Source organism: Gracilinanus agilis, chromosome 1 (assembly GCF_016433145.1).
Source record: "Gracilinanus agilis isolate LMUSP501 chromosome 1, AgileGrace, whole genome shotgun sequence".
Lineage (NCBI taxonomy): Eukaryota > Metazoa > Chordata > Mammalia > Didelphimorphia > Didelphidae > Gracilinanus > Gracilinanus agilis.
This window is the reverse complement of record NC_058130.1, coordinates 648,196,762-648,222,466: the sequence shown is the minus strand read 5'-3', so window position 1 is coordinate 648,222,466 and position 25,705 is coordinate 648,196,762. Positions and strand designations below refer to the sequence as shown.

At 36.7% G+C, this 25,705-nt stretch overlaps 1 protein-coding gene across 1 annotated transcript in view; it reads right to left on the bottom strand.

Moving 5' to 3' along the window:
- OXR1 (oxidation resistance 1) overlaps positions 1 to 22,062 on the bottom strand; it is a 193,652-nt gene extending 171,590 nt beyond the window's left edge. The window contains exon 1 of the mRNA XM_044668761.1: positions 21,346 to 22,062. Coding sequence (XP_044524696.1) covers positions 21,346 to 21,364 — 19 coding nt within the window. The 5' untranslated portion in view covers positions 21,365 to 22,062. The remainder of the gene's footprint in view (positions 1 to 21,345) is intronic.
- Between the last annotated feature and the right edge of the window lie 3,643 nt (positions 22,063 to 25,705).

Below are 25,705 nucleotides of genomic sequence, written 5' to 3'. Positions count from 1 at the left end.
CCACAGCCTAGTCAGAATGCTGTACACTGTTTTTAGATGGATGAAGCAAAGCCTGAGAAATGGAGTGCCATTTATAGCATGAGTCAATGGGCTAACAAGAAACAGAAGCCAAAAATCTATTCCGTTCTGTTAGAACTCCATTTAACAAAGACATGCATGCATGTGTTTACATGTACACGCAATGGAATAATACATACCTATGGTTACATACACGGCTATACATATGGATTGTGAATATATACACACATGCACGTGTACATATACACATTCCATGTTGTGTTCTCGTATCCTGAATTTGGAGGGAATCTGTTCTCCTTTAGATGAAGCTACTACTGAAAGCAAAAGACTAGAGTAGTTATATTCTATGTGGAAGGAAAGAAATCTTGGCTTTATTTCATATCTGAGGGGAGACGAGTGACTGTTCCTATATGCCTTCCCCACAGATTTGTGTCTGCCTATTTTCAGTTACTCCCCTCTTCCAACCCTCCTGAATTCTCATTGATAGAATGCGAAAATCAGCTATGCCTAGATTTGGAAATACAGTTGAAGTTCTTGGGTCAGCCATCTGCTATTCTTCCCTTCTCTTCAACTCTCCAACCCAGTCCCAAACTGTTAAATTTGCTTTTAAAGGAATAATAGCTAATATTTCAATCACATTCTGAGATCACAAAACAAAAGCACTTTATATTCTTTTTATTTTGCAGAATTTCTCTTTTATTGTGAACATCATTACTGATATATTTTCTAATACAACAAAAAAGAGGACTGAAAGCATGAGCTTTTGTTACATATAATTTTAAGGCATAAATTAAATCTAATAAGGTAGTAACAAAATTGCCCTAGTTCTGTTTTCCTTCAATTTTGAGTATTTTTTTTCTTCGTAATGTGTCTCCTTCTACAAAAGTCCTCCATTTCTGAACCCAAGTAGACTAGGTTCAGTCCTGTGGGAGTTTGATCTCTAAAAGAGGGAGAATATAAAAATTTTCTCCCACTCTATGCTTATCACTTCTCACCTTCGGCTTCAGCTGGAAAATATCTTAAATAAAAATTAAGTAAATTCATAGTTATGGTGTCCCCTAAAAGAGATTAATATAGTCCCTTCTAGACAACTATTTCAAGTATAGGACAACTATATATTTCCTACACACACACACACACACAAATTAAAACACAAAAGACTCCCAAGTTCTCATTAGTAAACATTTAAAACATGAAAATCTTTGTGGGACTGCTGAACAAGTTCTTCAAGTCTTCAAGTTCACCACTAACCAGTGGTTTCTGTACAACATACAAATGTAGATCTAAGCAAACCAGGACATGATTTGAGCTTTAGTCTTTTAGCCACACAATGCTCTTGATATTCATGCATCTTCTCTGAAAACTGATATTATTGCAGGAAATACTTTCTATTAAAGAGCAAGCACCATCCTCTCAAACTCATAAAGTAAGCCACTGTGGCTTGAACCATCTATCTCAGTGTCATCATTCATTGACACAGGCTTAGTGAAATAGACCCAAAGCAGAAGAGGCAGCCAGAAACTTGAGGTCCAGCTTCAGCCTCACCCAGGCAAACTCACATTCTTGCTGCCATGCACATCAAGAGAAATCCTCCCACCCTGGAAATACAAGGGAGATCACGCTTTGGATGCCCCCCCTCCAAAGGAGACTATGATTCATCTCTACTGGCCCCCAGAACTCCCTAACTCGATTCTCCAATCCTCTTTGACATAGTCACCAGTGGCTAGGATAAGGAAGTACCCACAGGGAACCTGTGATCACACATATTCTTAAACAAGTGTCAGAGCATATTTCCCTCCCTCTAGAGACAAAGTATGTGTGCTTAACTCTGTGGAAATCCTTCAAATCTAAACACACCTACATAGGCTTTATTGCTGCTGTTCTTTAAAATATAAAAAAATCTGTCACTACCCACCAATTTATTTCCCTTCTCCAAGACTCCCACATCTTTCCATATAACAAATAAAGTAAAACAAAACAAATGAATGCATGCCCATGTAAGAAAACACACTTCATTCCACACCTAGACTGTCATCTCTTTGAAAAGAGGTAAGGATGGGACAGTTGGGTGGCTCAGTGCATAGCATGCCATATCTAGAGTCAGGAAGTCCTGGGTTCAAACCTGGCTTCAAATACTACCTAGCTGTGTAACCCTGCATAAGTTACAACCCCAGGTGCCTAATATTGATGGATCATCTGCCTTGGAACCAGTAGTAACAATGAAAAGACCATAGGCAAGGGTTAAATTTTTTTAAAAAAAGGAAGGATGCATGATTCATCATCAGTGTTCTGAAGTTATGACTGGCCACTGCTTTGTTATATGATCTTTACTTTTGCAAGTATTACCCACCCCATTTTTATAGAAGATAAAACGGAAATTCAGGGGGCAAATCTAAGACTTGAACCCAGAACTTCTCATTCCAAATCCAATGTTCTTTCCAATTTACCCAGATACCTTTGAATAATAATCCTGGGAAGAACATAAAGACAGAGAAAGTAATGTCCAATGATTCTGGGAAGATAGATTGGACAGGGCTATAGAAAGATTTAAAAGCTAAATGAAGAAATTGATATTTGATCTTAGCAGCAACAGAAAGCCACTAGAATTGATTAAGTAGAAGAATCATATGGTCTTAGTTACTAATAAGGAAAATTACTTTGGAAGCAATGTCCTTGACTGTATATAAGGGAGATTGTGAAGGTCAAAACTTCAGAATTTGCCAAATATCTGGATATAAGGGTTAAGAGAGACTGCAGAGGGGGCAGCAAGGGAGCTCAGTAGAGAGAAAGCCAGAGCTGGAGTTGGGAATACCTGCGTTCAAATCTGGCCTCAGACTCTTCCTAGCTGTGACTCAGGGCAAGTCATTTAATCCCAGTCACCTAGCCCTTATATCTCTTCTGCCCTTGAACTGATACTTAATATAGATCCTAAGACAAGGTAAAGGTTTGAGAGAGAGAGAGAAATAGAGAGGGAAAAGAGGGGGAAAGAGGAAAAGAAAGAGAAAGGAGAGAGAGAGAGAGAGAGGGAGGGAGGGAGGGAGAGAGAGAGAGAGAGAGAGAGAGAGAGAGAGAGAGAGAGAGAGAGAGAGAGTTAGAGAGGGGGGTGGTGAAGGGACTGGAAGTATGCTGGTATATGACAAAAATAGGGAAATTTAAAAGAGGATTTGAAGTAAATATAAGAAATTTGTTTCTGAACATGTTGAATTCATATCATCTCTGGGGCAGCCAGTTTGAAATATCTAATAGGAAATTAATGACATGGAACTGATACAAAAAAGGCTAGGAAGATATGTATCTATATCTCTTTTTAATCTGGATGTATCAATATCTCTTAATCTGGATATATCTGATATATCTCTTCATCTAGGTATATTTATATATCTTAATCTGGACATATAGCCAGATTAAATACATGGGTTTAACGATCATCTCTATGATTCATACAGTGTGTGTGTGTATCAGAGAGAGGGGTGAGAAAGAGAGGGAGATGGAGAGCAGACACACACACTTACATACACAGAGACAGAGAAGGAGAGAGACAGAGAGACAGAGACAGAAAGAGAGAACAGACACAGGGAGAGAGACAGAGGACAGAAAGAGAATGAGAAAGAGAGATGCAGAGGGATAGAGAAAGAAAGGAGGGAGAGAGGAGGGAGGGAGGGAAAGAGAGAGAGAGACAGAGAGAGAAAGAGACAGAGAGAGAGAGACAGAGAGAGAGAGAGAGAACAGAGACACAGACAACAGAGAGAGAGAGAGAGGACTGATGGTATAAGAGAGGAAACTAGATATTTAAGGTATGGTCGCCAGGAATCTGATCAACAGGATTCCAAATTAATAGACCCAAGTCAGGATGGCTTTTATGGAAGTTTATTTACAATTAGGAAGGTTGAAGGTAGGGAAATAGAGAGAGAGAAACTCTGGCCTGGACCAAAGGTCTGGACCGGATGAGGATTTAGAGGCCCCAGCAGAGGAGCACAGAGGTTAATCAAACAAGGCCTTTTACAATTAGAAAGGCAAGAGAGGCCTCCCTGAGGGTAGAGCCTCCAGAAACGCCAAGGGAAGAGAAAGGAAGTCAGCCTAACTGACAATTCAGAGGGAAGCAGTCTGAGGTTTCACCAGAGATCCTTCAACACCAAGTTCAAAGCGCCAACTGCCTCCACAGGAAGTTACTGTCATATTTGAAAGACAGCATCTTTCATCACTTCCTACATCCACCTTCAATTTCCAGTGGACAAATGGCAGCCTCGACAGTGTTTTGGACTGCCCAAAGGGCAGTCCCTTGTTCTTGATTTGTTACTTATTGTCACGTGTGGGTAACTAATCTCCCTCCCCACTAAGTTGGGTGAGGTGACATTATTTCTGATGGCTAGAGTCTAACAATGAATGAGGATGAGCTAATTCTATTTACACAACGAGGAAATGGAATTTTATGATATTACCAAGAGAAAGAATGTAGAAGAGGATTTAGGGGAGAAGTTTGGGGAATACCTACAGTTAGAGAAGGAAGAAAGCAGTAATAAACAAAAATCTATCAAGTGCCTACTATGTGCCAGCTGCTGTGCTAAGTGCTTTACAAATATCTCATTTGATCCTCACAACCACCCAGGTGTGTAGGTGCTATCATTAGCTCATTTTATGTGGAGGAACCTGAGAGAGACCAAAGTTAAGTGACTTGCCCTTGGGATATGAAGCTAGTAAATGTCCTTTGATTAGAGGGCTGACAGTCATAGTAAGAAGCTCCTCCCAAAGCCTTCCTTTGTACAAGATTCAGAATTTCTGCCTCTTTAATTCCCAGCTACTGCTTGTACCCTTAGCCAGTCCTCTAAGAACCTTTTCAGTTCCTTTGGTGTATTGTTTTCCCCATTAGATTGTAAGTTTTCTGAGGGCAAGTATGGTCTTTTTCTTATTTGTACCCCCAGTTTACTCTAGTGCTTGACACCCAGCTAGATTTAAATTTAAATTTAAGCCTTCCTGACTCCAGGCTCAGCACTCTCTCTCTTTCTCTCTCTCTCTTTCTCTTTCTCTATTGACTGAGGAGTGGTCAGAGAAATAGGATAATCAGGAGATAGTATAATCAGAAAAACTCAGAGAAGAGTAAATATCCAGGACAATTGAGTGGTCAACAATGCCAAATAAGTAGATAGGTCTAGAGCATTGAAGAAAGACCATCAGATTTGGTGATTAAGAGATAGAAAATGGAGAGAGAGATTCCGGTCAACTAATCCAAAGAACTGAAGAAAAGGCATAGCTAGGTTCCCCTGGCTACTAGCACAGTGGGTCAAGTGCCAGGCCTGCAGTCCAGAAGACACGGGTTAAAATGCAGCCCCAGACACTTCCTTGGCAAGTCACTTAACCCCACACTGTTATTCTGCCTCAGAACCTATACTTAGTATTACTGATTCTAAGGCAGAAGGCAAGGGCTTAACAAAATAAAGAGAAAAATGAAGGAGATCAAGTGCACATGTAGAGAACTTGACCAAAGCAAGTAGAAGAGCTATTTCTTTGTCAGAAACTAGGGAGAAAGATGAGAGAGTGGGAGTTGATATCAATATTATTATAGCCACCATTTGAATTATGTCATAAAGTTTCCAATGTGCTTTACATACATTAACTTTTGTTATCTTCATAAGGCCCCATTGAATTAAATATCACAAGCGTTAACATCCCCCATTTTATTAATGAGGAAATAAAGCCTAAACAGTTTGAATGAATTCCCCATAGACATATATAAAGTGACAAAGATGGGATTTCAACCCAGATCTTTCTTTATTTTATTATTTTGTTATTATTTATTTATTTTGTTGTTATTAAGATATTTATTTTAAATCATTGCTTCTTTTTAGTGCCACACGCTCCCTTTTGCTTATAATATGTTATAACATTTTTTTTTTAAATTTTAAACCCTTAACTTCTGTGTATTGACTTATAGGTGGAAGACTGGTAAGGGTAGGCAATGGGGGTCAAGTGACTTGCCCAGGGTCACACAGCTGGGAAGTGTCTGAGGCCGGATTTGAACCTAGGACCTCCTGTCTCTAGGCCTGGTTCTCAATCCACTGAGCTACCCAGCTGCCCTCATAACATTTTTATAAACAGTGGATACAACAGCTGTAGTAGATCAGGAATTACATATAATATCATTTTTCTATAGCTATATTTCCAGTTTGGTGTTTTTTAACTCTTCAATTTTGTAATTTGTGAATTGAAACTGAATATCTGGATAGTCATTTTCTTTTGGGCAGGGATGGATCCTGGACCTATGACTTCATTGGCATAGACACCTCCTGCTTTCAATGCAGGTTGGCATTTGCTGTCCAACTCCTAGTCTTTGAGACTGCCTACCTTCATTGATATGCCCAGGTTACCCAGCCAGTATGTGTCTGAAGTGAGCCCTGAACTCTAGTCTTTCCGGCTTTCAGGCTGGCTTTCTTTTCATTGTGCCGTCATGCCTCTTGATTTGCTTTTATTGTCAACAAAAACTCTAATACTTTCCTAGATTTTATCAAGGAACAGAGATAAAAGAAGTTCTCAAAAACTATGTCTATGGAATAAAAACTCCAGTATGTAAAGGGCTTTAAGTGTAATCCTGATTTTAGACTATGCCTCTTGCTAAGTGGTACAGTGGAGAAAGAATTTAGCTAGAGTTATGAAGACGAAATCTGGTTTCGGATAGTTATTAGCAAATTGCTTAACCTTTGCCTCAGTTTTCCCAACTATAAAAATGGAGATAATTTTAGCACTTCCCTAAAGTTAGGGTTGTTGTGAGGATCAAATGGCATGTTGTAAAGCTCTCAGCACAGTGCCCAATACATAGTAGGTTCCTAATGAATGCTTGCTTGTTCATTCCTTTCTCTAGTTGAGTTTATTTTCAGAGGAGTTCATTGTCAGATGTCAGCTACTGGGGGATGAATTTTTTTGGAGCACAGAAATTCTTGCAAAAGCTAGAGCTATACTATAATCTGCAGTGGTGAAGAGAATATGTCTGTCCCTGAAATAAGGGCGCTTGAAGTATAGAAATATGATTAAAAAATAAAGTGTTCTTGTTACTTTTAAGCTCACCTTTCACGCTATCAATGGGCACATCTTTATAGAGGACAAAACGTTATGCTCCCAACTTCTCACCAATTGCCATTCCAATCCCATTCAGAAACCAAACCCTAGAGACCTTATTACTTTCATGACCAGAATTCTTATCCATGCCCAAGATGGGGCTAGGTACTAATGAAATCACAGCTCATAAGAAAACCACAAATTAACATCCTCTATGTGGTACAATATTTTATTCATTTTGTTAAATATTTCCTAATTACATTTTAATCTGGCTCAGGAATTTTTCTGGCCAAGGCTGCTAGAGGTGAGTTTGATGCCTCTGATGTAAAAACTGTCTGCAAGAAGCTTACAATCTTAAAGCTCACAAGAAATCAAAAAGCTATAGGAGCATGGATAAAGTAAAGCATCCTTACCTGTCCCTCCTTGTGATTGATACTTATCATCAATTCTAATAGAGAAAGTAAGAATTTTAAAAAAGAAAAAAATCATCTATCCAACTCCATCATAACACAGTGAGGTGTCACAGTAATATGATTCTTATTTTTATCACTTTACAGATGTGGAAAATAAGGCACAAAGGAGATTAGTACTTGACCATGATGATGCAGCTTGCATTAGAACAAGAACTGTGGTCAGACACTAAGTTCAAATTCCCATTTTTTATTATTGCTTCCAAGTTCTTCTATTCCATCTCCCCTTCTCCTCTCCCTCCCTCCATTCTTCCACCACTTATTCATTTTCTCCTACTTTCCATCCCTCTCTTTGGGGCAGTGTTCTCTCCTTCTGCCTTGTGATCTAGTTCTCCTTTTCCTCAAATAGCCTCCCTCTCAATGCACCAGAGTATCTCTCTCCTTCCTTTAAAGCTCAGATCTTGCCTCCCCTTGGAATATCTCCTAATTAGAAATGGGAATTACTTAATGAGATTTAGTATTATTTGTTCTTGAACTTCCCCACAGTGCAGTACATTTAATTTGGTATTTAACTTTCTATACATTTAACTAAATTTGCTATTAATCTCACATAGCTCCAACCCACTGAGCCTGCCCTTTGTGGGCACACAATATATCCAAATTGAGCAAATTAATACAGTCACCACAGCATAGTACATAAATCTTTTAGATTTGACAAATTACCAAGAGGTACTCACAAATTTCAAGAGGCTAATCAATCATTAATTATCTTTATAAATCTCATTTCTATTAGAACCTAGTAGGTACAGACAGCTTCCTGTGGATTACTCTATTCAGTTTGATTGTTTCTAGTATTTCTGCTTGATAAGCAAGGGATTTTTGCTTCCTAGAAAGTTATTATTTTGGGCTTCACACAGTTCAATTGGCCTTCCGTTCAGTATCCTCCTGTTCTCTCAAGCTGAGCCTGGAAGAATATGCTGTTGATGGCTTTAAGTACTGGCTTAGCTGGCCATTCACTCTTGGCTGTAAGAGAAATTTGGGTAACATCAGCCAATTTTATTTAAGTGATCACGAATTTTCACATGATGCTGGCTGGACTAGACTAGGTATTTTTATCCTGAACACTATTAACCTGTCTCAAGCTGTATTTCTTTCTTCCTTGTTCTTTGAGACCAAATCTGTCTTTATCACCTGGAATAGAAGTAATAATCAATATTGTTACCCTGTAAGGCTTGCCTTAATATATGATTTAATACTTTTGTTAAAAGAGGGGATAGGCAATTTGATTAAAAATGGCTATTTATATATGGTGGGGACTTAGAGATTTTCACTGTCATTTTGACAAAACAGTAAATGCATTTGAGCTAACTTCAGCTATAAGAATGGAGAGGATTGTAGGATTTAAAGTGAGAAGGGACTTCAGAGTCATTTGATCATTACAGGTACAGAGATATCAAGAAATTTGTGCAAGCTCACACGGCTAGTAAGATACAAAAGCAGAATTCAAACCGAGGTTCTCCAACTCCAAATCAAGGGCTCCTTCTTGTTTATATGATATTATGATGTAAAATACCTCCTGTTTTCTCTCTTTGGAGGAAATCAGATTGCCATTTTGGGAAGTAAGTGCACTGGTCTATTGGGGCACAGCCCTAAAGGGCCCATGCTATGAGTTCAAAAACAGAGGGGCAGGGCAGCTAGGTGACCCACTGGATAAAGTGCCAGGCCTAGACACGGGAGGTCCTGGGTTCAAATTTGGTCTCAGATACTTCCTAGCTGTGTGACTGTGGGCAAGTCACTTAACCCCCATTGCCTAGCCCTTAACAAATCTTCTGCCTTAGAACCAATGCACAGTATTAATTCTAAAAAACGAGGTAAGAGTTTTAAAAACAACAGAGGGGAGGCCAAGGAGAAACCTCTTGGCTCCTCAGACCTGATACCTATGAGCATACATTAGAATTTAGATGAAACTACTTGATACTTCTTATTTCGGATTATTAATTACTATCTATAAAATTCAAGAGTTCAAATTCTTAAGGACCTTGAACTCCAGAATTACTTAATCTAACCCAAGGAGAGAGGATTTCACTTCAAGTTGCTTCTCCAAGGTAATTCAGTATTCTCTTACAACTTAAAACTGGCAACAGAGGTCGAATAAGAATGGGTAAGGATTACTCTGTCTTTTAATAATGGTTGTAGAAAGATTAAGCAGATATTTAGGTAGTTAAAGTCCCTGAGAAATGCTCTGGTGAAACAAATCGATGCACAAATGGGCTCCTTACTTTTATGGTGATGCTATAAATCCTGCTGCCCCATTTCTATATGATGTTATTATGAATAAAAGGAAGGTCAGTTCAGATTTATGGCCTCATTAAATCTTAATCAATAATACTTATCCAATTTGGGATAGCAAAAATGTTAGTGCGATATAAAAGATGCTTATAAAGGAAACAATCTTCTCTGACATCTATTTCATCTGCTGCTTATTCACAACTCATGAATAACAGCATGATCTGATGACTAGAACACTGGACTAGTAGTCAAAAGATCAAAGATCTATTCTTAGGCCTGCCACTAACTTCATGTGGCCATGTGCTTATCACTTGATTTCCTTTACTTCTCAGATGTTAGAATTTAGGAGTGTTGCTCATTCAACAGTTTCACAGAAAGCTGTGAGGGTGAATAACATGGCTGTGTTTACAAAATGTTTTAAAAGTTCTCAGGAGAAAAAATATCATGCCTGGGTGGTAAGGTGGGGCAAAGTCAGGGTAGGAGAGTACTTCATTTTTTTCTTCCTATAGAGTTTAAATTTCATTTCATTATCTACCTCTAAGTAATGGGGGTGGGGAGGGGAGGAAGGAGAGGAAGGGAAGAAACAATTCTGGAACATTCTGCATCAAATTCTTTTTTGTTTCCCCGACTTTGGTGCCCTTTCTACCTATTTCCTTTTTCTATTCCATCTGGCAGTGGAAAAAGATGAAATGAAAAAAGAGAAAAAGAGAAGTATCTCTTCCCCTCCTTTTGCCCCAATAATGTCAGTTCATTGGCATCTTTCAGGGTGAACTTCCTCTATAGATATTTCACAGTAAGTAACCAGTACATTAATATGTCAGGAGAACAGTGCTTAACTGATCCAGAAAAAAACCCACAGGAATTTGTGAATAAAGAGGTACATGATCAAGAAGAAGAATCTCTACAACTCATGTACTAAGTTTCATTAACATTCTTTCTTCCAGATAATTACATTGGAATGGTGGGGTCAGGGAAAAAGGGACTCTTTTCTTTCTCCCTACAGCCATACATTATTCACCACCAAGAGGATGAGGAAACAATTTCTATGCCCTCTTTTCTCCTTTCTAGTCCTGTTCCAGCATGGAATATTGCCTTTTGTACCATGCCCAGAATGATTTAAAGTGAGAAGGGACTTTAGAGTCATTTGATCATTACAGGTGCAGAGATGTGAAGAAATTTGTGCAAGTTCACACATACAGTAAGATTCAAAACTAGAATTCAAATCCAGGTTCTCCAACTCCAAATCAAGGGCTCTTTCTACTGTCCATAATATATGATATGATATGATATGATATGATATGATATGATATGATATGATATGATATGATATGATATGATGATATGATATGATATATTATACCAGATATGGTAGAATTGTAGGATGATTTTTTAACTTTACTACAAAGTAAAAAATTATTTTAATTGTTGCCAAAATGTGGTAGGATAGCATTCTACTCTGAGTTGAGGATTTCCCTATACATAGAAAGCAACTTTGTATAGTAGAAAGAATATCACATTTTGGAGTCAGGAGAGACATAGACTGGAATCCCATTTGCCATAATTACTAAGCTACTTGACCATGAGCAGGTCACTTAACTTAGAGAAGTAAGCCTTAGTTTCCTCATCTGTAAAAATAAAAAATAAAAAAATAGAATGTCTGCTTTGTCTACCTCACAGGATCAAATGATAGAATGTATGCCAAATGTTATGCATATATCTATATGTTTATACTATGTTTATACCTGCATTTATTATTGATTCACAAGAAGATTTTAAGAATAAAGTGATGGGAATCTGGTGATTATAACATTTCTATTCATATGAATTTTTAAAATTTGCTATACTGATTCTGGAATTGTCTTTTTGCCTTAATATAAACAGGGAACTTGTTATTCTTCCTAGGTATTGTCAATATAACTATTATTGATGATAATATCATTATTAAGTTGTAGTAACAGTTACATAGCACTTTTGACATCTATGAAATGTTTTAAGCCATTCACATTTACCCCAGGAAGTAGACCTACAGTTACTCAAGGAAGTAGATTCTTATCCACATTTTACTGATGAAGAAATTGAGGCTCTGATGTTGCTGTTGTTCAGTTGTATCTAACTCTTTGTGGCCCCATTTGGGGTTTTCTTGGCAATTATAGCCAAGTGGTTTGCCATTTCCTTCTCCAGCTCATTTTACAGATGAAGAACAGAGTTAAGTGCCCAGAGTTATATAGCTAGTAATTGAGGCCAAATTTGAACTCAGTGAAATGGGTCTTCCTAACTCCAGGTCTCTTCTCCTGTACCACCTAGTTGCTCAAAATTGAGGCTTCAAAAGATTCAAAATGTCATAGATCTAAAGCTGGAAGGGATCTCCATGGGCACTTTAGTCTAACCTCCTCATTTTACAGATAAGGAAACTGAGGTCCATGGAGGTTAACTGACTTCCTAAGGTCACTGGCAGGCAGTAAGCCATCAGAAAAATGAAAACACAGACCCAGTGACTATGTCCATTATCAATGAATAAGTCAGTTTCAGTAGTTAAATCAGGATTCCTATCTCTACATTCTTTCCTCTTTAGGAACATAAAAAATATTTTCATCAAACACAATGATGTTAATAGATGCTAAATGTTTCTTCTAAAGTACTAGAAACTGAAAGATTCGGAAAATAAATGTCTTAAGTCCACTTCTCATGACTAATAAATCATATGAACCCTGAGAAACCACTTCAAGGAAAAAAAAGGAATTCTTTCCCACTAAAATACCACCATTTCCATATAGTACTCTCTTCCAGTTTTTATCCTACTACCCTTTGCTTGTTCTTCTCAATCAGTTATGTTTTTCCTTGTTTCTTTGCTACATTAAAATGTCTAGATATCTCCCATCCTTACTCCCCTCCTGACAGTAGAAGAGGAATCATTTAACAAAAAGATTTTTAAGACATGATTTATCTCACATAGTTTTTCTGATTCCTATTTGCCTCCATAATCAGATTTGCCAAAGGCATCCACTAAGTACCATGACTGTATGAAAATGATATAAATTTTGGAAAAGGGGAAAAAAGGTATATTATGTAAACACATGATTTCCCCCATTATTAATAATGATTTTAAAACGATTAAAAACATAGTAATGCCATGTAATTAGTGAGCACGTTTAAGATGAAAATATCTAGGTTCAGATATCAATTCTGAAAATCATATTGCTTCAAAATTAAAGACAATCTTTATGCTGAGGACTAACTGGAAAGTCCCATGTCACTATTCACTGATGATGAAGATTCAGATGAAATATGCTAAATATCTTAGACAAGTGATTTACCTCTCTGGGCCTCAGTTTCCTTATCTTTAAAATTAGAAGACTTAACTAGATGGTCTGTAAAGCCCCATTTTACCTCTTAATTGTAAAACATAGCCCCATGATTTTTTATATATGGAAATGGAAAAAATGAGACACCCTATACATTTTGCATTAATATAAACAGGGAACTTGTTACACTTTCTAAATACTGTCAATGTGACTATAATTAATAATGTCGTTATTATTATACAGCACTTTTACAGTCTATTTTATGGTTTAAACCTCTCATAGTTCCTGGGAAAGTAAACACAAGGTTACCAAGGAAAGTAGATTCTTATCCACACTGAACAAATTGAGGCTTTGATGTTATTGTTCAGTTGTGTCTGACTCTTTGTGACCCCATTTGGGGTTTTCATGGCAAAAATATTGGAGTGGTCTGCCATTTTCTTGTCTAGCTCATTTTATAGATGAGGAAACTGAGGCATAATCATGGCATGATGAAGTATGATCATTATGTGAATTGAATAGTAATCACAAAATTGTGCTCAATTTTACATTGACTTTTCCTATCACTGAAAAGTGAGTTTTTTAAAAAGCAGGAAACCAGTCTTGAGCCTTGATTTAAAAGTTGTAATCAATTTCTAATTGAAGTTTCCTTGAGAACACTCAGATTATAACTAATTAACAGATTTAGAGTAAAGACAAAGCCTAAGAAAGCCTTCTGTTCCTAAAGCTAAGAACACTACTGACAATTAACTCTAAGACTAGAAGGAAAACCTAGTTGGGGCAGTGGTTATAGGGCTGGGCCAACAGTCAGGAAATAGTTCAAATCCAGCCTCAGACACTTACTATCTCTGTGTAGCTGGGCAAGTCATTTAATTCCTGTTTGTCTCATTTTCCCCAACTGTAAAATAGGGATAATTATACCTTGCAATTTTGTTTTGAAGATCAAATCAGATTTGTAAAATACTCAGCATAGCACCTGGCATATAGTAATTGCTATAATAATGATAAATGATGATTATGATGATTAGGAAAATGGAGGAGATTGTCATGTACTATGCAGGCCAAACACCAAAACCAGCTCTAGGTCTAAAATGAAAATGAGAGGCCAAATAGGAAAGTGAGCCAAGGAAGTTTAGGTTTTTTACACGTGATTGTAATAATAAAAATGAGAAAGCCCAAACAACTTGGAAGAGATATTTTTTTAAAAATAAAATTACATAAAAAAAGGGAATCAAGAGAATTTGGAAGAAATGGTGAATAGCATATGGCTTTTTAATAGTTTTTAAAAATATGCTAACTGGTTAGATAGTAGTACTTGAGCCACACTGTGGTTGAGTCACTCTTCATTAAGGAAAATTAGCTTAAGATAATGTTCAAAATTACAAGGTTTTCATATAGTTGGGACAAATGACCTAAACCCTCCAGGACTTATGTTATCTTTTAATTTTTTTAATTGTAAAAATGAGGTTTTTTCAGAATTTCAGTTTGAAAAACCAGCAGAGCAAATATATTACTTCTCTTTAAAAGAGGGTTAAATAATAACTCTGGACATAATAGATTATTGTTTGGAAAGAGAGTATTGCAGAAATTCAATCTGAAAACATTTAGTAATATGATAGATAGCAATCCATCAGGATTCTGCAAGAAAACCAAAATGTCCAAATAACAGAATTTATTCCTATGAATGAAATTATATTCATGTTTTTCATATTTCCTATGCAGATATTGTGGAATAAATAATAAATGCTATCTCTGATTCTATTTTACTTCTTATATTCTATTTTATTATTCTTATGTATTTGTAAAGCACTTTTTTGTAAAGCAAATATTTGTAAAGTACTTAGCTGAGTGCCTGATACTCAGTGGGTGCTAAGTAAATGCTTATTCCCTGTGATCTTGAGTAAGTGATTTCCTCTCAAGAAGCCTATTTCTTCATCTGTAAAATAGGGCTTATTATAGATCTTCTACTAACTTTGTCCAGTGTTTTTATTATTTTTTATAATATATTCTATTTTTGTTTTGAGTGACAATACACATGTAACTCAGTGGAATTGCTTGTCAGCTCCAGGAGAGGGGGATAAAAGAGGAAAGGGAGAGAACATGAATCATATAACCATGGAAAATATTTTTTAAAAATTATAAAAAATAATATATTCTATTTTATTATTCTTATTTATGACCTCCTCAGCATGACAGGAAAATGAGGTTTGGTAAATCTAACAGTGATTCTAATGTATGTAATATATTAGATATAAAATATGTATGTATTATGTATATATGTATTATGATACATAATAATGTATATAATAATAGCTAACATTTATATGGTGGTAATAATGATACTAACTAACATGTATATAGCATTTACTATGTGCCTGGCATTGTGCTAAGCACTTTACAAATAATATCCTATTTGATACTCAACATAACCCTATGAGATAGGTGCTATTATGATTATTCCCATTTTTCAGATGAGGAAACTGAGATTACTTGACTTCCTCAGGGTCAAACAACTAGTAAGTATCTGAATCTGTACTTGAACTTGGGTCTTCCTGATTTAAGCCCCTGTGCTCTCTTCTCTGTGCCATCTCATTTCTCCCATTCCCTCATCATGTTATAGAAGTAAGCTTGAGTTCTTGGAGGTTCTTCAGTGGCCAGAAAACTTTGTCAGGTCCTCCCGAGCTAGAAAATCTTTTAGTCTAGGTCCCACAATGTACCATGGCCCCTTATCCATTCCCCACACCCCCAGTCAAATTTACATAGCATCATGACCCTATTGGCTAGTAGAGAATGAATTTTATAATTATTAACTATTATTATTTTGCCCTATGAGCTCCTGAAAGCTGGGCTTTGATCTGTGTCGGTGGAAGATGTACCCACACAGTCCAAAATTACAGGTCCTTCCAGCTCCTCTAGGAGCCAGAGATCAAGAACTTTGGAGCATGCACAAACAAATGCAAGGTGGGCAGAGTCTGAAACAAATGTGGTTTCTGGTGACATCAGGGGCCAGGGCCAGTGTGGAGCAGTGTTGGGTCAGTAACGGCCATCAGTCCAAAGCCCGAGGTATCCTTGGAGTTGGGTCCTGGCGGGGCCTGAGAGGTCACTCTCAAGGCAGTCTGTTCCTGGAGAGCCTCCTGGGTGCCCACCTCCTCCTCACCAGCACTAGAGCACTAGAGGAGCAGTGCCATATCTCCAAATGCTAGCCTAAACAAAGCCCATGATGTCAGACACACTCAAGAGTGGAGTCTATCTTGAAGAGCAGCCAATGCTGCCCAGACTCATCATCAAGCACTGAACAAATACCTACTGGGTGTCAGACAAGGTGCTAGATCTTTGGCACTTTAGGAACAAAAAATAAATTTGCTCATTTAGTCTATAAATAAGACTAGACTACCTAGAGTTGCTAATTCTTTGAGAAAGAGATTTAAAGCTATAAAGTACCCCTGAAAAAAAATAGAAAAATCTTTTCCATTATTCTGCTCATTTTTAGTGTCTTCTCACTCCCACTCTCATCCCCTCTCCAAATTCTTCTAATGTCTCTCCATTTGCCTCCCAGTCCTGTGTCTCCAATTGCATTTTCTCCAGTCACAACACTGACTTATTGGTTCACCAGAAAAGTGTTAACTGAAGGTACTAGCCCTTTCAGGCGTGCTTGCATGTTCTAAATCACGGGGCACTGGAAGAGTATCTTCAGGATACCAAGAAATGGAACTTTGAGGAGAGAATTTCAGTCACCATGCCAGGCAATGAGTTAGATCAGGGGTCGGCAATGTATGGCTCTCGAGCCATATCTGGCTCTTTTGAGGGCCAGATATGGCTCTTTCTGCAGGAGCCATAAAGTCCATTTTTTTTCAGGCGCTGTTACAGGAGCGCACTGTGAGCACTGTGCGGCTCTCGTGAAATTACATTTTTAAAAATGTGGCGTTTATGGCTCTCACAGCCAAAAAGGTTGTCGACCCCTGAGTTAGATATTTCCAGGTGGTGAACCCTGGATTTATGGTACCTTAATTTATATCACATGAGAGTTCACTGTTTCTGGTTATTCACAACCTTGACCTGCTATACTAACTGCGATATTCTCATTCAGAAGATTCTAGATCTCAGTTATAAACATAGGAAAAGGTGATTAGAACAAATTACAAAAGAGAGATTAAAAACATTTATAAAATAATTCTATTTGTAAAGTAGAATTAGTAGGCAATAAAATCATCTACTTATTTGAATGAAGCTAGGAAATATTATATAATTTCTCCATGACTACATAATTACATTAAGGTTGTCCAACGAGTATTATTCTACAATATTGACATGAATATTTGACCTCATTTTCTATGTCTGTAAATTAAAGAGCTGGACTAAATGATCCTTAAGGTTTACCTACCTCTATTAGCTTAAAATATTCTCCTGGAGGGGTGTAAAAGCTCTAGTGTCTTTTATCTTTTTGATGATATTTTAATCAATCCATGAATTTTATCAGCATAGGTCCTATTATTGTTCATTCATGTCTAACTCTTTGTGTCCCTACTTGGGATTTTCTTGGCAGAGAGACTGGAATGGTTTGCCATCTCCTTCTCCAGCTCATTTTATAGATAAGGAAACTGAGGCCAAAAGAGTTAAGTGACTTGCCCAGGATCACACAGCTAATAAGTGTCTGAGGCCAAATTTAAGCTCACGAAGAGGAGTCTTTCTGACTCTAGAATGAGCCACCTTGCTGCCCTACAGGAGTCCTCTAGTACAATTTCTATGATCCTGGTACTAATTGTCCCCCTAATGTTGTTTTACATCACATAGCATTCTGTGAAACCTTGGCAGCCCATATTAGACCTTTACAGGGTGATGATGGTCCTCAATTCCTCACTAGCTCTCTTAGCTGTAAAATCATCCAATCGCCTCTTGTGGAATAAAGAGGCCTGATGACAAAAGAAGTTCCACAGGGACAACTGTGACTCTTCCTTCTATTCCTTAAACAATTGGCTATCCACCCGGAGCTCCCTTTGGGACACTTTATTTTCATAGAAGCCTGAATTTATATAAAATTCCCATTTTGAGTAGGTCACTGAATTTAGAGATCAAACAACCCCTCCAAGTAAAGGGTTCCAAAAGAGAGTTCAGGAGGTGGCATAATTAGATATTACTGCTGTCAAACTAAAGGCTTCAGGCCACTTGAATAGTATTTAAAGGTCACTGGTTTGATGAAGGCTAATTTACCAGAAACTGTCTTGTTAAACTATGTTTTGGCTGTTGGTGATGACTCAGGAGAAAAATGTACTAAGCAGATCAGCTATTTGGAATGGAAAGAAAAAAGTAAGATCTAGAACTATCATAGGATCACAGAAATGGAAATATGGCTGTGATAAGATGGGGCTTGAGAATGGACCTGTGATTTCATAGGTGCTAGAAACTCCCAAGCAAACAACTCTGCATTTTTTTTTTGTAAATTATAGTTCTAAAGGGGTTGCCTGGAGAACTGAGAGGTTGATTAACATGTGCAGTGTCACACAGCCAGTATGTGTCAGAGGCAAGACTTCAATTCTTCATGGTTCCATGGCCAGCTGTATGCTCATTCACACTAGTAGAGTTATGGGATATATTTTAAATATCTTATTCTGAGAATCTGGATTATTGAAACCCAGTGATAATAAATGGTAATAATGGTAATAGCTAACATTGATATAGTGCTTACTGTATGCCACATACTGTATTAAGTGCTTTACAATATTTTCTCATTTCATCCTCACAACAACCCTGAGGAAGTAGGTGTTATTTTATCCCCATTTTAGAGGTCCTATTGTTGTTGTTGTTCAATAGTGTCTGATTGTTTGTGATCCCATTTGTAGTTTTCTTGGCAAAGATACTAGAGTGTTTTGCTATTTCCTTTTCTAACTAATTTTGTAATTGAGGAAAGTGAAGAAAAGAGAGGTTAAAAAAAAACAAAACCAACAGAAGTTAAGTGACTTGCCCAGGGTCACATAGCTAGTCTAAATTTATCTAAAGATAAATATATCTAAGACCATATTTGAAATCAGGTCTTTTTGATCCTAGGCCTGGCACTCTATCCATTGCACTATCTAGTTGTACATCCTTATAAAAATTTAAATATAAAAAACTTAGCCTAGCTATGTTAAATATTATATGTAACATACAAATATTATATAAATATAATTATTTAGTTTATTGTAACTTTTGATAAGTTTTCATATTACATGACATTTAAAAAACAGTCTAATTTAGACATGAGGTTGGTAAACAGGCATTTATTAAATGCCTTCTAGTGCTTATAAAACAAAAGGTTTCTGAGAAAAAAATTAATAATGTAGCTGACAAAGTACATGTGTGAAATATTCTTTGCTGGGTTCCTATAAATTAAGGTGACAACTAGTGAACAATGAATATATGAGGTGTAAAATGATGTGGGTGTATCTAAAGGATTATAGAGTAAAGAAGAATTATGAAGTATTTATTCAATAAGATTTTTTTGGAATGACAGAACAAGAAAAATAAGATAGAAGAGTCATTGGTTTTGAGCTGGATCTAGTGTCATCCTTATGCAAAAGTTGTAGGAATCATGTAGAATTGGAGAAAATCAATTTCCAAATAGCATTTTCATCCTTTTCTTTCCTTAACATTCTAAAATGCCTGACTTAAATGAGGGCAACATGTATATAACATAACATAGACATAATGGCTATAGTCCTAAATTTAATACCAGGGAATTCATTCCTTGGCTTTATTTCTCTAAAGCACTAAAATGTAAATATTAAATAATTTAGAACACAATAGGTCAAAATTCTGATTCAATCTAAAAAACACAAGGTTTTTATGATATTGCATTTTAAACATTTATAAAATTTGTAAAGCAACTAAATCTGCACACATTACCTTTTTTGTCTTATCAATATTTACCTCAGTTAAAATCATAATTTTATAGAAATCTATACTTAAAATTAGAGAAAAAGTTTTAGGCTAAAACAAGTCATCTGAAGTATTAATTTGTAATCCTGCATATTTATGATTATCATAATATTTAAACAATAAACAATAAGGTGTAGGAATAAAATTTGACTATTGTTTAATTCTAGTTAAAAACATTTCTGATTAAGCACTTGGGATTATATAAGATTTTTTCCTATAAATGGGGTAAAATTGCTTTTGAAATGTGCAAAATAAAAGCAGATATTCAGCATCAAAATTCTAAGTACATTATTTTATTATTAATTTGAAATTGATCATGAAATTAGACTTCACCACTATAATGGTACATATGGCATCGTCTATTTTAGTGTCTTCCACACAGTCACAATTATGAAAACTAACTGGGTAATGGTAATTACTTCATTTGACTGACAAGACCTTATAAATAAGTAATAATCAGGGCATTTTCATTTTTAAAAGTCAATAATGAATTCCATCTGCTGAATGCCATTAAAAATCAAAGAGGTTACTTATATGCCCCAGTTCTTTTTATATCTTTAGCCCTTCAATTTAAAAGAACAAGTCGATCCATCAATTGCAATGATGCTTCAGCTATTTTGACCAGCAAAGCTCTTAAAAAAAAAAAAAAAAAAAGTCTGTCTCTCCCCACATTTTTCCCGAACCCACAGAAGTTAAAGCGATAAACCTCTTAAAAAAAAAAAAAAAAAAAAGGAAGAAAGTTAAGTAGCCTGAAAAGATCGACAATTAAGAATGACTTCATGAAGTACAAGAGTATAGGATCCTAGCACAAGTCAATTAAGGGGCTTACTTAGCAGTCAAGCCTTTTACGTTCTTAGTTATGCCTCAAAATTTGAGGACTTTAAAGACAAAGTGAGACAAAGCAACTAAAGTCAATTCGCCTTTAACGTTTCTGATCTAGATATAAATCAATTCTTCTGAAAGGACAAAAAGGGTTACTCGCAAAGGATACATAGTGAAAGGCCTTTTAACAAAACAAAACACACTTTAAAACACCCTTCCCAGGCTATTTCCGGGATTGACTCCTTACAGAATCGCTGGCGTCTCTAGCACCTGCAGCCAGCCATAAGACCAGGGTGGGCAGCTTGGAAACGGGGTCTTTTTCTGCTTCTAAGAAATCACCCTCTTGTCTATTCGCTTGTCTATTGCTCTTCTGACAGTTTCAACTTGTTTCTCCTCAGTATTCTCCGGCCTGAGGCAGAAAACCATAGGTTTTCCTGTGGGCTCTGCTCCGGTCCCATAACCTGAAGTAAACCCTGTTTCTAAACTTGCTCTGACTCCTACGACTTCCCCAAATCACGGGATATACAGCGGAGACCTTTCACACATACCTTTCCGTGCGCAGAACATTTCTAAAGTCCTCCTTTGGAGTCAAATTCAGCAAGCCATATGCTGATCCTCAGAGGAGGAGCTGATTTCGGGAGCTTGTGTGTTTCCCCTGGTAATACAGTACTTCCTTCTCCAGCCCAGCCCCCAAAGCCCGGACAGAGTGTGCAAGATTCTGAGGTTTCTGTTTGGCTCAGAGGAAACCTACTGTACTTGCCCTCGACACGTGGAACCTTTTGGAAAGAGTTGTGAGTGGCAAAACAGGGAACTCCAGTGGGGTTCTTTCTACTTCCTTTGACACTGCCTTTTTGACCTTGATTCTGGGCATCGGGAAGGATACAAAGATACATGGGAGACTAAAGCACGGGGCGTGAAGCCAAGAGACCTTAATCTTCATTTCAGCTGGTATTTACTGTCTGTGTGACCTGAACCTCTGTTTTCTCACCTGTAAAATGAAAGCTTTGAACTACATTATCCCTAAGAGCTCATCCACCTTCAACTTCATCTTCAGCATCTTCATCTTCAACTTCAACTAGGATTCTTATATGATTATCTGCTTGTTTTTTTTTCCTTCTTTTTAAATTGCTAAGGAAAACATAATTGAACCATTTCCCTTTAAAAAAAAAAAGCTCCATTGCAAATAGTACAGTGGTGCTAGGTATCTGATAGCTAGTGTCAAGTACACTGGGGTTGTGTATCTCCACAAGTATGCAAATGCTTCCTGTTCTTAAAAGTAGAGAAGCAATGGGCTCAGCTGGTAGCTGGTAAATAATTGGTGAATCAAAAAAAAAATTCTAAACAAACAAACAAACCAAAATAAAAAAGGTATAACAGGAAATGGCATATTTCTGGTTCAATCTTACCATGTAATTTATATTTGTTAATTTGGGTTTTCCACTTGAACATATTGACTTCCAGTATATTTTTCTGTCTATATGTCTTACCTGTCCTAATAGGTGCTAAACACCCTGAAAGCAAGGATCATTTATTAATATTAAAAACAAAAATACTATTTTGATCCTAATCCTTATAGGTCCTAACACCCTGAAAGCAAGAATCATTTTATTAATATTAAAAACAACAATAATACTATTTCGATCCTAATCCTAATAGGTGCTAAATACCCTGAAAGCAAGAATGATTTTATTAGTATTAAAAACAACAATAATACTACTTTGATCCTAATCCTAATAGGTCCTAACACCCTGAAAGCAAGGATAATTTTATTAATATTAAAAACAAAAATACTATTTTGATCCTAATCCTAATAGGTGCTAAACACCTTGAAAGCAAGGATAATTTTATTATTATTAAAAACAATAATAATACAATTTTAATTATGATAATACTTTTTTATTATTGTCATGTATGTGTGTAATGTGTATATGTATGTATATGTATATAATATAGTTTTAAAACTTACAAAATTCTTGCCTTGCAAGCAAAGCACATATTCTTGCTTCTGGTATTATCATATCTTTTTCATAGATGAAGAAACTGAGACCCAGAGAGATGAAGTGACCCATTCACAAAGAGAGCAAGGGTCACCCAGGATGAAAATTCAGGTCTCTTGACCATGTCCTATGCCATGCTGTCTCTTTATCATTGTATCCTTTACTTGTCCAGGATAGTGTCTTTGTTTTCAGGTGCTCAATAAATACCTATTGAATGAATGAATGAATGTTTTCTTCTTGTTCCTCTCTGGGTCATAGGTCCTATTCACTCCCTCCTGTAGCAGTAACATCTATGTTCTAGCTCTGGCTGGCTGAAATTTTTTGCTCCAAAATAGTCTCTCTTCCCTATTCTATCATTCTTTAACATTTTCCATAGATAGTACAGATTTAAATCATTGGGGGCCCCCCAGATTTTACTCAGTAAGGGTCAATGATTAACTAGAAGTCTTGAATTCTTTCTAGCTGTATGCTCACACATTTAATGTCAGCAGGATAGATTAAGATAATCAACAACTGAGAGCTATTGTATGCTAATGACGAATGGGTTCAGAAGGCATATACATATACATATATATAATTATGGGCTACTTTGCCTTTACTGTGTAATGAATTGTTGATAATACCATGAAGTCTCAGGTTACCCTACCACTAGACATTACTAGTCCAGCCCTATAAAAAATAATAATGCTCCCTTAAAGTCCTACCCTAAATGACTGTTTGTGCTCTGGAGGTGACTCTGGTTCTCAAAGACTACAAATAGCCCTTTAAGGATTTTATGAATCTCTTCACAACCACCCTGTAAAGTTAGTGCTGTTCTTATACCTGCTTTACAGGTGAGAAAATCGAGGTTGAGAGGTTTAAGTGATTACCCAGGAGGATCATAAAGCTACTAAACATTGAAGGTAGGATTCAAACTCAGATCTTGATTCCTAGCCTACTGTTTTTCCTTTGTGCCATCTAACCGTGGCAACAAACGTCCTATCCAACAAGATAAACCTTGTATACTGAACAGAGAAATAGTGATTCAGGGAAAAGAACACCAGATTTGAGGTCAGAACTAGGTTCAGTACCAGTTTTGGTGCTTACTACTTGCATGACATGAGGCAAGTCACTTTTCTCTCTGGACTTCAAGTTTTTTTCATCTATAAAATTAGGCGATTGTATTAGCTGACAAATAACGTCCTTTTGAATTCTAAATCAATGATACTATAATCCTGGGGACTGTTAGATAAGGACCAGACTATACAAATCTGGAGAGGAGCATTCCCCAGTAGAGGGAATCAAGAGTTCAATTCAACTTTAATTAAATTTCATATGAATTGATTAAATACCTGCTGTTTTCTAGGAACTGTGCTAGGCACTGGGTATGCAAAGACAAAAATGAAACAGCCTCTGCTTTTATTCTTGACTTTCAATCTGCTGGAGTTGAGAGTGATGAATTTTTTTGGCCATGGGGACTGTAAAAATATCTATTAAGATATGTGGGGAAAGAGGGATATATGACCTGTATTGGTAGAAAGTATAACACATTTATGAAGTCACAAATGTTTTAAACTATTCACAGTAATACTAACAAGAAAAATAACAATGGCTGTACTTTCTAGCTATGTCACTGGGCAAGTCACTTAACTCCCATTGCCTAGCCCTTATCATGCTTCTGCCTTGGAACCAATAATAGCATTAATTCTAAGACAAAAAGTAAAGGTTTGGCTTTTTTTTAAGGAGAGTAAAAGAAAGGAATGAGAGGGAGAAAGAAAAGAAAGAGAAGAGAAAAGGAAGAAGATGGTTATACAGAACAAAGGGCAGCTACATGTCTCAGAGGATAGAACACTGGGCCTGAAACAGAAAACTCATCTTTCCTGACTCAGATCTGCCCTCAGACACTTACTAGCTATGTGCCCCTCATCAAGATACTTAACTCTGTTTGCCTCAGTTCCTCATCTGTAAAATGAGCTGGAGAAGAAAATGGCAAACCACTCTAGTATCTTTGCCAAGAAAACCTCAAATAGAGTGTATGGAACTGAAATGACTGAATAACAACAAAAAATATAGAACCAGAGGTTATCATTAATTTCTTCAGTCCATCAATAATGGCTAATTAAGCACCTTTTTTGAGCCAACCACTGTGGAAAGTGTTGGGGGTATAATGAAAGAAGACCTTAGAATCTAATGGGGGAAGAAGACATACAAAAAAAAAAAAAAAAAAAAAAAAAAAAAAAAAAAAAAAAAAAAAAGGAGGAGGAGGAGGGAAGAATGTGCCTGGCTGGGACCATGATGAAGTCCAGAGGAAAGACTGTCAGCTGGTCATCAAGGTATACACAAACTGAAGTGTGCAGTCTGTCATCTAGCTGTTAGACATGGTTCTACTCTAGCTTCATATCTAAGCAGCTTCTTGATGACTTCCATTAACTCTTACGTATTGACCAGGCTGGATTCTATTCATTCATGCCTGTATGCATTCAGCAAAGATTCCAGACATCACTGAAGTGATGCTAGTATCAACATAGTTTGGAGAAATGAATATATAGAAACCAGTGAATTTTCAACTGTATTCTTACTCCTGTTTTGTATAGTGAGTAGGGGGTTAGGGCTAGAGAAGAATTTTAAAGATTCTTCATTTTCAAATAATACTACATGGTTATACACATCATAGGAGCAATAGTGGTAGGCAGGCTGATCTGGTGAACATAAACCAGGAATAGGTTGGCTCTTTTTAAGTAAAGTTTCTCAGCCAACTAGGAACCCAAAGAGGAAGACACAATCAACATTAGCAGCCACAAATCAAAGAAGAACCTTCACGTGTGTGAGCAATAAGAAGGTAGCAGTTTTATGTACTAGCTTCTTCAGTAATGACAGTCATTGACATTGTGTTTGAATATAGGATTCTAGGACTCAAGAGCTGGAAAGGACC